The 13,494-nt window shown below is 37.6% G+C and overlaps 1 protein-coding gene across 2 annotated transcripts in view; it reads right to left on the reverse strand.

Moving 5' to 3' along the window:
• Nucleotides 1-13,494, reverse strand: part of ARFGEF1 (ADP ribosylation factor guanine nucleotide exchange factor 1) — a 140,394-nt gene that overhangs the window by 30,349 nt on the left and 96,551 nt on the right. For both annotated transcript variants that reach the window (XR_004346396.1, XM_032609498.1), the window contains exons 18-22: nucleotides 12,937-13,108; nucleotides 10,839-10,990; nucleotides 6,896-7,024; nucleotides 5,839-5,997; nucleotides 5,439-5,589 (exon numbers count right to left, since the gene is read on the reverse strand). Coding sequence is in view for 1 of the 2 variants with exons in the window: in XM_032609498.1 (XP_032465389.1) it covers nucleotides 5,439-5,589; nucleotides 5,839-5,997; nucleotides 6,896-7,024; nucleotides 10,839-10,990; nucleotides 12,937-13,108 (763 nt within the window). In the remaining variant the exon portion in view is untranslated. The remainder of the gene's footprint in view (nucleotides 1-5,438; nucleotides 5,590-5,838; nucleotides 5,998-6,895; nucleotides 7,025-10,838; nucleotides 10,991-12,936; nucleotides 13,109-13,494) is intronic.

The raw sequence follows: 13,494 nt of genomic DNA on the forward strand, positions 1-13,494 counted from the left end.
CTTCATTTTGCTTACTATTACTTTCAGGACAAAGTATAAACTTTTCAGCCTAGAGCTTAAGGCAGTTCCCCTCAACATTCTTTTTTTTTTTTTTTTCCCTTAAACATTCTTGCCAATACCTGTCTCTATTCAGGCCATCCCACAACTACCTAAAATTTATCTACCAAGACCCAAATTTGAGTTCTCAATGAAGGATTCCTCTCCACTGTTTCACCTTCCTCTGTAAGTATTTAAGTTTATACTTAAATAAATACTGCTCAAATCAGAATTTCTTCCATTTAGTTTCTTATTTAAATTACTTTAGGTGTGTTATTGTTGCCTTCTCAGCCAGATAAAAAGTTCCAAGATTAGGAACCAAATCATACACTTTCTTTGTATTCCTCTACTCAATATTAAGTCCAAAGCAAATGCTCAACAAATACTTGTTGACTCGATTGACTAGACACTCAATAAATGACTTTTTGAATGCAAACATAATAGACAATGTTATTTAAACTAGCTGAACTCAAATTCTATTCCGGGAACTGAACAAAGTGAAAAGAATGTGATCCCTGTCCTACAGAGCTAACAATTTACCAGGAGAGACAGGCTTACAACCAACTTTAATACAATATAACAATTATTTCATGGCTGAAATGAACTAATTACATATAATACAAGTGTTGTTAAACAGAACTAATTTTGACAGGGGAAGGGAGAATGCGGTGTTAGCTCATGGAAAGGCTTCACGTGACAAAATATTAATTCAAGTTAGGCCTAAAAGGATGATCATGTGGGAAAGAAAGGAGAAAAAGCAATTCAGGAAGAAGGAGCAGCATACATAAAGTAATGGAAGTATGCACGTGCAGGTCATGTTCCAACACACTTGGGTGAAGCCATAATGGAGGATGATTCTGGCAGGGGACAATGAAGGAGAGAAAGACGAGCAGTAGGAGATGAAGCTGGAAAAACAGACTAGAAATAGAATGTGAAGAACCTAGACTGTCACGTTTAATGCACTACTTTTGAGAACAGGGAACCATCAGACCTTTTAGAAGACTGACATGATCCAATCTATTTTCTGAAAAATAATTCTGGTAATATCTGTAGAACACAGTGAAACAGGCAGAGCTATTGGAGCCATGGAGACAAATTAAGAGTCTATTTCTATAACATAAGTGAACAAGGATGAAAGCCTGAAGTAAGTGACAGAGAACTAGGGTGGTAGGGAAAATAGTGTCAAGCCACACCTGAGGTATGTAGCACATTACAGGAATTTAATGAAGAAAAATCTGTGAGAAAAAATAATGCCAATCACCACATAACTTTCTTTGTGTGTCAGCTGAATGTCCTTCCTATAGAGATTTCTATACCTTTTATATTTAAATATTGATATAATAATTTGTAATCATTAATAATAAACTTACTTAAAGAATATTTAAAATGCCTAACAATCCAAGAACCAATTTCATAAGTATATAAAATCTTTCAGGGCTTCCCTGGTGGTGCAGTGGTTGGGAGTCCGCCTGCCAATGCGGGGGACACGGGTTTGAGCCCTGGTCTGGGGGGGATCCCACATGCCGCGGAGCGGCTGGCCCCGTGTGCCGCAGCTGCTGAGCCTGTGCTCTGGAGCCTGCGAGCCGCAACTGCTGAGGCCCGTATGCCTGGAGCCTGTGCTCTGCAGCGGGAGAGGCCACTGCAGTGGGAAGCCCATGCACCACAACAAAGAGTAGCCCCCGCTCACCGCAGCTAGGGAGAGCCTGCATGCATCAGCAGGGACCTGACAGCCAGAAATTAAAATAAAATAAAATAAATAAATTTATAAAAAAAAATCTTTCAAACATCTGTATAACAGTATAAGTAATAGGCTAATAATTTCAGTTTTACCAAAGAAATTATTCAAAAGCACAAATATTTAGGTTAACTAAGAACAAAGATGTAGGTGCTGTGATATTCACGTAAGATTTATATGACCAAGCAACTGAATTTTTAAACTTTAATATATACCATAAAAGAACAGTATGCATATAATTCAAACCTAATAATCATATGCTATGTATTCTTTTCTTTCTTTCTTTTTTAAATAAATGTATTTATTTATTTTTGGCTGTGTTGTGCCTTCGCTACTGTGCCCGGGCTTTCTCCAGTTGCGGCGAGCAGGGGCTACTCTTTGTTGCAGTGCGCAGGCTTCTCATTGCAGTGGCTTCTCTTGTTGCGGAGCACGGGCTCTAGGTGCACAGGCTTCAGTAGTTGTGCCTCATGGGCTCCAGAGCACAGGCTCAGTAGTTGTGGCACACGGGCTTAGATGCTCCACGGCACGTGGGATCTTCTCGGGCCAGGGCTCGAACCTGTGTCCCCTGCACTGGCAGGCAGATTCTTAACCACTGTGCCACCAGGCAAGTCCCATGCTGTGTATTCTTAATAACTAAAAGTTTCATGTTTCCAAAAAGTGAAAGTACAGATTTGTATCACAGCAGTAAGAAAAGTCAGATAAACATACACTCAGCCCTATTAACCTGGTTACATGAATATTTGGAGTATGGATGCTGTTAATAAAGGAGGATATTAATTTATTTCTTAAAAAACGTATTATATACAGACTAAACCAGCTCAGTCATCTGTACCACAACCTCTTCTAGCTTCAGTTCTGACCACAGCGTCCTGAAAAAAGCATTTGTCTGAGCAGGTGACAGGGCACAGTTGGAAGGGTGGACATCTGCCACACTGGGCGAGTTGGGAACTAACCACTGAGATAAGCTGAAGGGAGGGCTCTGCCCAACAGGGGCCGCGTCAACAGAGTGCCTCCCTCTAGGACACAGATTAAAATCTGAGAGACCTGATCACTTTGCAGTGAGTGGAGAACGCAGCAAGCTGAAAAGAGAAGTGGACGACACAAGAGGAAGCCTATATAAAGCATGAGAGAGGTGGAAGAGTATGGCTGGTCGCTTGAGTGGCTTGGAAGCTTGGAATTTTTATCTCATTTCCAGATTCCAAGTGTATATTTTAATATAAATTCCCTTTTCCTGAAGGGAGAAGACAGCTCATCTCATCTCCTTGCAACCTAAGTAGCACAGCAGCACAGTGATCAAATTAATTTTAATTCATTTTCAAGTATACCACTAAGCATTATCAGCAATTATGACTTCTCTTGTTTTACTAACACTGACAGAAGATAAAATATTCCACTGGTCATTATTTTTAGTGTAACCTACTTCTGTTACTTGCCAAAACTGAGCCCTGGCAACCTCAACTATCTTTGGTTGGGCTTTCCTCCACTCCCTAGGACTTATTGGAAAAAACAAAAGCAGCTTTCAAAAGCTGCTGAATCAATCAATGCACATTCACTTCACTTGCCTGTAAATATTTTTCATTTGTATCTCATTCTGCCTGCTGGAACAATTATAGTTCTAATGTCTGAGTCAGACTTCCAGGTTGCTTCCAGGTTACATACGTCACCAACCATGCAGGTGCTCAGGCAGTTCTAAGTCCTGCAGCTGGCTCACCAAGTTATCGGGTCTATACCTGCACCTCCCAGAATCACAGAATCTAAGATGCAACTGAGGTACAGGCTGCACTGCTGGCTGCCACAGCTGGATTACCACTGGGCACTAACTGTTCCAGTCCAACCTGAAGCCACAACATGGTCCTCGTCTTTACTTCCTTCTCTATGGATTGTTTTTCAAGCTTGAAATTCTTCTAAATTTCCTAAGAATTTTTATTGCAAGCAACAACAGAGAAATCACTAAATCATAAAAAGACAGAAATGTCCAGAAACACAATGTTACAGTACAAAGCCTCAAAAGGTAAATGGTGGGACTTCCCCAGTGGCGCAGTGGTTAAGAATCCGCCTGCCAATGGAGAAGACACAGGTTCAATCCCTGGTGCGGGAAGATCCCACATGCCCTGCAGCAACTAAGCCTGTGTGCCACAACTACTGAGGCTGTGCTCTAGAGCCCACACGCCACAACTACTGAAGCCTGTGTGCTCTGGGGCCCGCGTACCACAACTACTGAGCCTGCGAGCTGCAATTACTGAAGCCCGTGCACCTAGAGCCCGTGCTCCGCACCAAGAGAAGCCACTGCAATGAGAAGCCCGCACACGGCAACAAAGAGTAGCCTCTGCTCGCCGCAACTAGAGAAAGCCCACGCACAGCAATGAAGACCCAATGCAGCCAAAAATAAATAACATTATTTTTTAAAAAAAGGTAAATGGTAAATATTCTTAGATCTCAGGTTTATTCCTTCTTGTTCTCTTTAAGTCATGTCTCTAGATTTCTTGGTTGGAAGTGAGGTAGGGAGGATGGATAAAGAATAATCCAGGAACAATTAATATACCAGCCACTGTACTAAGTCCACTTACATATATTTTTATTTAATCCTGACAACTCTGTAAGTAGATATTACCATTAGTTTGCAAAAGAGGAATCTGAAGCTCAGAGAATTAAAGTAACCTGCACACAGTAAAGAAGAAATATGGAAGAATTCAAACCCAGAAGTACAGTATTCAAAGTGAAAGACAGTCTAAACTTGGCTTCTTCCCTGGCGGAACCCTTTCCATTTATGACTAAAAATGTATTGTCTTTGGTTCCTCTGTACCCATTTTTGCTAATACCTTCCTTTTTTTTCTACTGGGTTAAATCTGGAAGGTCCTGGCTATACTGAGTTCATGGGGAACCATGGGAAAGTTTCCAGACTGGCATTAAGAGTTTGGTTATGTCTGCACAGCGCCTTTAAAAAAATATGAATATGAATGCCTTCTCCAGTTGCCCCAACTATTTATCATCTTAAGCCTTCACTCATAAATGTTATCTGCTTAGTCTTTAAAGCTGGTTAATTTTTTATATATATTCTCAGATTATTTTCCATTACAGGTTATTACAAATATTAAATATAGTTCCTTGCACTATGTAGTAAATCCCTGTTGCTTATCTATTTTATGTACAGTAGTTTGTATCTGTTAATCCCATATTCCTAGTTTTTCCCTTCCCCCCTCCCTATTCCCTTTGGTAAATATAAATTTGTTTTCTATGTTTGTGAGTCTGTTTCTGTTTTGCATACAGATTCATTTGTATTATCTTTTAGATTCCACCTGTAAGTGATATCATATAATATTTGTCCTTCTCTGTCTGACTTACTTCACTAAATATAATATTCTCAGTCCATTCATATTGCTGCAAATGGCAATATTTCATTCTTTTTTATGTAAAAGCTGGTAATTTAAAACTGAACCTTTCTCCCACCCCCAACTGTGAGATTATGACTAACGGTCACTTAATATTGGAAACTAGACTAGGCAAAAGAGACTTACAATGTCACCTTGCCTTCCCCTCATAAGGCTAGTCAAAGGGCATTTTATCTTATCCCTCTAAATCTGTTTTATTGCTACAACAAAGTTACTTATATTGAGCAAGTTAAAAATAAATTTTGATACTTCACAAAAGTAATTCAAAAAATTCTCACCTAGCCCGAGACCCACAAATTCATCAGGAGCCTGCTCTCTTGTTCCAGTAAGAGATCCTTCTCTGCCTCGAACTGTTCCAGAAATGTACCGAGGTTTCACTCCAGTTCCTATAAGTTGTGCAAGCTCCAACTGACTGATGCACTTCAGAATCTTAATTACAAAAAGGAAAAAAATTTAAATTCCATGTTACAAATGTTCGCAAAAATATTTAAATGTACTCAATCACGATTTAAACATAGGCTACATTATAAATCATTATAAAAAGCTAAATGTACTTACCCTGAATGTACTAAATTAATTTTCTCCCCAAACACTTAAGCATGTCAGTGATATACTGTTTAGCATGAGTTCATTTTATAAACCAGATTGCAAAGCTGAAAATAAAGGAAGTGCTTATACCTCATGCCATGAATTTCCTAGATAATTTCCATCTGTATGAGCCACTGTGATAAGTGTTTTAATTGTGTCAATGTTCTTCTGTTTCATTTCAGTAATCCCAGAACTCACTGTAAGTAAGGTAAATCTTGCTAGCGCCTGGACATATGCATCTCTTTCCAGCTATGAAAAAGAGAAAAAGCAAACTTACATGGTTGTAAACACAACAGGGTAATCCCTAGCTCCCTACTGACAAACTGTTTACTTGTTTAGTAAGTTTTTAACTAAGTCATGAATTACATATAATACCTTAAACTGTAGTTTTTTTTAATTTTAAGATGAATGAAGCAGAAAAGGATGAATTTCTAAAACTGAAAGGCAATGGAGGTGTCAAATCAAGACAAGATTTTAGTGACAATAATTCATATATATAGTAAAAAAAATTCATTGAGCATTTATGTTTCAAGTGACTGAACTAGCAGAAAGCTGATTTATAAATTTGCTTATTTTTTCTCTACAGCTAGACTGCTTTTTAAGCTATAACATTCATAATTAAATGTGAAATGGGTTTTTAAAAAGAAAGCAGGCAAAGCATTGGCTAAAATTTATTATCAGACAAAGCACATAAATTACTAGAAGGGACTGTCTTCATAAAAATTGTTCTAGATACTTGGGTCTCTTAAAGATAACTTGTTCTTAGGATAGGTAAAGTTTTATATATATATATATATATAAAATGTGAAAAACATATGATTCAATAAATAAAAACATGCAACACAGATAAGATATTCAAATTGCAATATAGGAATTCAAACTCTTGGAAACTCTGTACATAGCTAATATTCTACAGAGAAAAAAACTGCAAACCAAAGTTATTATGACGAATTTTAGACACATCAATAAAGAACTACCCTGTTCCGTCACAGCTTCTTGGAAACGTAAACATGAAGACAGTTAAATTCCATTATAAACTTGAAATTCATTTTTAATAATTTCAACACAAGAAATAATTTAAACTGTAGTAATGACAAAAATAATTTACGTTTTCCAGACTGGCTACAAAGGCAAAATTCTTTGTTACCTGAATGCTGAAAATGCATGCAATTCTGATTGCACATCTTATACCTTCCAGGCAAAGAGAGGCTACTTCAGTATCATCACAGTCTTGTAGACCCACACTGAACGCAGCCAGAAAAGGGGTCCAAGCCAACTAGAAAGATTAAAAATTTGAAATACATCACAAACATCAAGTGATAATTAAACTTTATGATAATACTATATTAACATCTCTCAGATTTCAGGCAATTTGAGGAAGTTCTGAAAAAAAAAGCAATGAGTTTTTTGGCATAGTTACTTGGAAAGCTTTCTTAGACAAAGGAGAAACTATATAATGCCGCCTGGGCTTAAATAAGCGGGAGAGCAAAATTATAAATTTGGGAGAGAACACCAGGCATATTTTAAGCACAGCATTTATAAATTATTTACATTAATGAAAAATGGGAATAGTCAATACTCATAAATTATATTAATTCTACCCCTGACTTCAGAACTCCTCTCCCTCTGTAAGCTGTGTCTCTTGCAATATTTCATGGACTAATTTTATTTCCAAGAAAATCCTTTTAACCATTTTCCACTTGTAACAGTTACATTACTCTCTTTTCTTTAAGCCTGCTCTGTGGACATCATTTAGCCTTATTTATTTATTTTATTTTGGTAGTCAAATATTTTACTTTGAAACATGAGTGATATCTCTGGTTCCTAGTTGGACAATATTTTAAAATACAGTTCAATAAAATACATCTTGATTACAGACTATGAAAGCCAACAAACACTAAATTTTAATAGAACTGAATACCTTGTGAAATTGTAATGTAAAATAAACAAAAAAAGAGAGCTACCTCTAACTACTGAAAATCCTCATATCAAATCATATGTGTATATACTGGTGTGTGCATGTGTGTGTATAACTTTGAAATGTCTGATACAAGAGTATTCGCTGCTTTTGATAGGTCAAAATGAAGCAAAACTATATATCCGTATAGCCATACAGATGAAAAACGTTTATACCAGTGTGGTACAGAAACGACAACTGGAATTTTTTAAAGATCTAAAAAAATTTTAGCACTATTAAGAAAAACAGAATCACCCAAAGCTTTGCTTATAACGTCAGAAAGTTTAGAAGTACAAGTGTAATTCCTAAACAGAGGAATATAAGCACAGTAACTAACTTCCAGTCCTAGCCTTGTTACTTATTTAACCTCTTTTTTTCTGAACCTCATTTCTTCCCCTTTAATACCTGGACTGCCACTATAGAGAGATGCTGTGGGAAGCATAGGAAGTACAGTACCTTTAAAATACAAAGCACCACATTAAAGTAATAAATTACACATCCTATTATAAGTGAAGAAACAGCACATCTATTTGGAAACCTTTGTAATATTTTATACAAGGAGAAGTATAGGGTTCTTAAGCCTGTGACAAAAGGTTTAACCCCACTGCAAATAAAGACAATGACTTGTCTTATCAAATTATACCTAAATAACATCCAGAGGACAGTGAAATTGTCCCCTCAAATGCATAAATCTCTATAGAATACAATCTGGCAATATGTAAAAAGGTTCTTAATAAGGTTTTCATCCCTTAATATTATATCACATTCTAGGAATCTCTCATTCATTCCTTTACTCAGCCAATGCTTATTTACTGAGTGAGCACTAACTACAAGCCAGGAATTGTGCTAGACATTGGGAAAAGTCAACAGAACAGATGTAGTCCCTTGCCTCATGGAGCTTAAAGTCTAGTAAAGAAATAGACATTCAGTTTTAAAATAAATAAATGTATAAATACATACTGTTATAAATACAATGAAGGAAGAGTATAGCATGTTATGAAAAGCGACCTAATCTAGATTAGAGGGGCCAGGGCAGAACTCTCTGAGAAAGTAACATTTAAAGTAGAAACTACTCAGGCAAAGAAGGAAAAGGCATCCTAGACAAAGGACACAGCTTGTATGAATGCTCTGAAGAGGAAATAATTTAGGACATTCTAGAAATGGAAAGAATACCAGTGTGGCTGCAGCACAGTAAGAGACAAGAACTCTAGCGATGAGGTTGAAGGAAGGTGGAGCTCTAGACCACACATGGTCTACAGACCCTTGGAATGTGCTAGGTTTCATCATAGTTGCAAAGTCAGTGAATGGCTTTAAGGAAGAAGGTGACAGTTCATTTTGTATTTTAAACATTTTGGCCTCTGTAAGTGGGTACGAGAAGCACAAAAGTAGACATAAGGATACTAGTCAGGAGGATGTTACAGCGACAAGAGTGAGAAATGAAAGTAACTGGAGACGGTAATTACAGTAGAAATGGCAGTGAGAGGAAAGGTTCTTAATTCTAGCTTAGAGGATTAGTTTAAACAAAGGATAACTAATCCAGAGAATAGATCATAAAAGCTATTTATGAAGAATTTTTAATGATATGGGGAAATACTTATGTGAGAAACAGCAAGATACAAAATTCTACACATAGTAGGATCACAACTGCTTAAGATAAAAAGTAGTATGTAAACATATTAACAGAAATTTTTTCTGAGTGGTACAATTATGGCTGGTTCCTTATTCTTTTCGTTTTTCCATCCTCCACCTCCCGTCTACCAAAAACATTTGAAAAGAAAAACAAAATAAAGGTATAAGATTATTCAAAACAAAACAAAGCAAAAATCTGCTTTGTAATTTATTTCATAATAAAGAGAAAGTATATCTTATATTTTGACATCACTTTCTACATTATGCCAAAAGAAAGGCCAGTTATACTCCACTGTTCCTTCTAACGTTATCTCCCTAGCATCCCCGCTCGCGTCCTGTAACTCTCCATCAACTTTTAGAAAGGTCACTATCACACAGACCTTGAAGTAGGGGTAGAACTGTAAAATTTTAGAGCTGAAACCTTGTAGTCATCTTTTACTACCCATACACATATGTAGTTATGAATGAGAACTCGAATTATAATCTTCAACCTCCACAGTCCATCTAACCACACTGTGTCACAAACAGAAATGTACTTAACCCATTTTTCCTTCTCAAACTTGACTGGACTCCCCTCCATTTCCCTACAATCCTTATGATGCACTGCTTACTCCTTCTGGAATTTGAAGAAAGGATAGAAAAAAAGAATAGGAAAATGAAGACTGAATGGGAAATCAAATTTTAAAGAAGCAGTAAGAATCATTCTCACTAGATCTATAAACATAAGAAAGCTCCCTTTTGTTCCTGACTCTACTTTCTGGGCCCCAGGAAAACTCAGAACCCTCAGCTTAGTTCCTGGGCCAGAGCACTGAAAGAGAGTAGGAGGCTCAAGATCGCTTTGAGATTTCAGGGAACTCCAAAGCTCTAAATAGAACACAGAGGAAACCAGGCCAAGGCTTAATTCTCCAAAGAGCTTTCTGTTCTTAAGATCACACGCCTATTAATTGCTAATCATGCATACCTTTTCTCATTCTCTTCAAGAAAAATTTTATATTTGCGATCTCCTAAATAATATGGCTTTCACTTCTGGGTGTATACTAATGGGCTATACCACTGTATTTCCTTAACTTAAGAATATGCTGAACAGGACTTCCCTGGTGGCGCAGTGGTTAAGAATCCACCTGCCAATGCAGGGGACACGGGTTTGAGCCCTGATCCGGGAAGATCCCACATGCCACGGAACAACTAAGCCCGTGCGCCACAACTACTGAGTCTGCACTCTAGAACCCGTGAGCCACAACTACTGAGCCCGCGTACTGCAACTACTGAAGCCCGTGCGCCTAAAGCCCGTGCTCCGCAACAAGAGAACCCACTGCAATGAGAAGCCTGCACACCACAACGAAGAGTAGCCCCCGCTCGCCGCAACTAGAGAAAGCCTGAGCACAGCAATGAGGACCCAATGCAGCCGAAAAATAAAAAAATTAATAATTAAAAAAAAAAGAATATGCTGAACAGCAGTATATATAAATATATACACTGCAAACAAGTTATTAGTAACGCTTACCTTAAACATAGGTCTCACATGCTCCAAATGTGTCGCACTTGTGAAAGGTGCTTGAACATGGCTCACGGCCTCCATGAGTGCTTTAGCTGTCTTGGCCATCTGTTCCATTTCTAAGTTATACAGAAGTCTTCTTTGTTTTTCACTGGCTACATCTGAAACAACAAACACTATTAGTGTTTAAAATGTAAAGCCTTTAAGAATGCTATTTTGATGTTTTAGTATAAAATAATAAGTACTACCAATGAATACTAATTCAAAATAGTCCTAAGAAGCCAGACACAAAAGGTCACATAATGTATGATTCCATTTGGATGAAATATCCAGAGTAGGTAAATCCATAGAAGCAGAAAGCAGACTGGTGACAGCCAGGGGCTGAGGAAAGGTAGGGAACATGGAAAAACTGCTTAACGGATACGTGGTTTTATTTTGGGGTGATGAAATGTTTTGGAACTATACAGAGGTGGCGGTTACACAACACTGTGAATGTACTAAATATCACTAATTGTTCACTTCAAAATGGTTAATTTTATGTTATATGAATTTCAAAAATGAAAGAAAAAAATATCCTGAACTAGGAGGCAGGGATACATGGAAAATCTATGAAAAGGGAAGAGAGTAGGTACAAATCTGTCCCAATGAAAGTACTAGGGAAACACCCCAAACATGGGCTAGAAGAGAAGAGAGGTTAGTAAAAGGCAATGGTATCCTCATATGACACAGGCTTGAATGATCTCCTGAGCTGACAAGAAAACAGTGGCCCTAACACTTGGGATGATTTCAGAATTTCAGCACACCATCACCTCCTTCCCATACCCCACTGCTCAGTGATTTCCTAGCACCATATGGAGAAGAGGCCAGAGAATGAGGGGTATGAAGATGTTACTATACGGGCGTGAGGAAGAAAGTGAAATCAGATAACTAGCATCTACTTAGGTGTGAAAATGAAGTCTTGATCAATATACTTAATTTTTTAAGTAGAAGCAAATAACGCTACCAAGTAAACTGCTGATCGGTGCTGGACTGCAGTAAGAGCCAAGGATGCCGAGTTCAAGACGTGGCTTTGCCACTCTTTGGGTTTTAGGTCTAGAGAATTAGTGAAAGTTTTTACATTGCACTCAGCTCATAGATTCTATGATTCTAAGTTTCCTAACCTCTCTGTACTTGTTCCCTCTTCTATAAAATGAGGGAGAACTTACTAAAATTCCTTAGAATCATTCCCTATATTCCCCAAAAGATAAGGCCATTTATACTCCACTATTCCTTCTAACATTATCTCCACAGCCTCCGACTCTCATCTGATAATTCTTCATCAACTTCTAGAAATACACGTATCACACAGGCCTTTTTGATTCTCTCCTGTTGATAGAATTTTGCTACTGCAATTTGTTCTTTTAGATGAAGCCTGAGATTCCACTTCCAAGTGGAAGTTGCTCAGAAAGGCAGGAGTTCTCTTTCCATGTTATATTACTGAGCCACTACCCTCACCTCATTCCTGCAGTCAGACTTTAGCTCTAATTTAATCACCACTATCTACATGCACAGAACGTGGAGAATGGAGCTAGGCCCCCCCCGCTGGCTCCTGAAGCCGGTCAGATTTGGGAATGCCACAGCGGTATAACTTGTGGTGCATCTGAAGTAGTGAGTTCCAACTCCCACGAGCTCCCCCATGACCTAACCTTCCCCATCTCCTTGAATCACCCCTACTTCCAGCTTCTGTTTATGTGTAATGATAGGTGAACCAATGGAAATAAGTTGCTTGTAGATGACAAGGAGGAGTAAGAAAGAATGAGAGCTGAAATCTGACTATTGGGGTTGCCTAACCAATCAATCTCTTTTGATCTCCAAATATGTGCTGATATTAACTGCTAAATGGACAAGTGTGTATTAAATGCACACTAATCCATGCATATTATGTAGCACTTTCCATTTATCACTGGTGCTTTCTTCAGGATACGGGAAAAAACACAATCAGATCAGCAAACTGTATATTATAATACTCTTCAGTACAATAATACTTGATCTACTCTAAGTAAAACACTTTCAAGAACCCACAGTTTTCCTCCGAAACAATCAGAATTCAGTTGATTTGGACACTTACTTTGTTTACTTGATTTTGTAGGGATTGTTAGTTCTTTTGTTTCTTTCATTGATATCTTTTTTCCAGCTATTTCATTATAGATGGCTGATAGATACTCTTCAGGAAGATCTTTACTGTCATTGATACCTCTATTCATCTTAATGTACTGTTCCTTTGTCATTTTATTTTTAACCTAGAAATGAAAAACCATTATAATTCCTAAAAATTAACAGAAAAATACTCATATAAGAGAATTTATACATACTTTGAGGAGTAGAAAGTGGAAAATACTCAACAAAGCAGACATTAAAATGAAAAAAGGAAGTCACAGAAAATAAGGACAATGTAGGAAAGACCCATCCTGGCAATATACTAACTAGTTCACCTTGCTCTGAGGAGTGCGTGAGTAATCTGTAATAAGAAAACAGCAAGACTGAACAATGAAATTCTTTGCTTTTGCCCAAGGTTTAAGAGCTCTAGTCAGAGTCCTTTAAAAAAAGGACCATGACAATTATTAGACACTTATGTTATCAAAAAGATTCAAATCTTAGTTCAGAAGAACATAAATGTGTTTGCTAA

The sequence above is a fragment of the Phocoena sinus genome, chromosome 17, assembly GCF_008692025.1.
Source record: "Phocoena sinus isolate mPhoSin1 chromosome 17, mPhoSin1.pri, whole genome shotgun sequence".
Classification (NCBI taxonomy): domain Eukaryota; kingdom Metazoa; phylum Chordata; class Mammalia; order Artiodactyla; family Phocoenidae; genus Phocoena; species Phocoena sinus.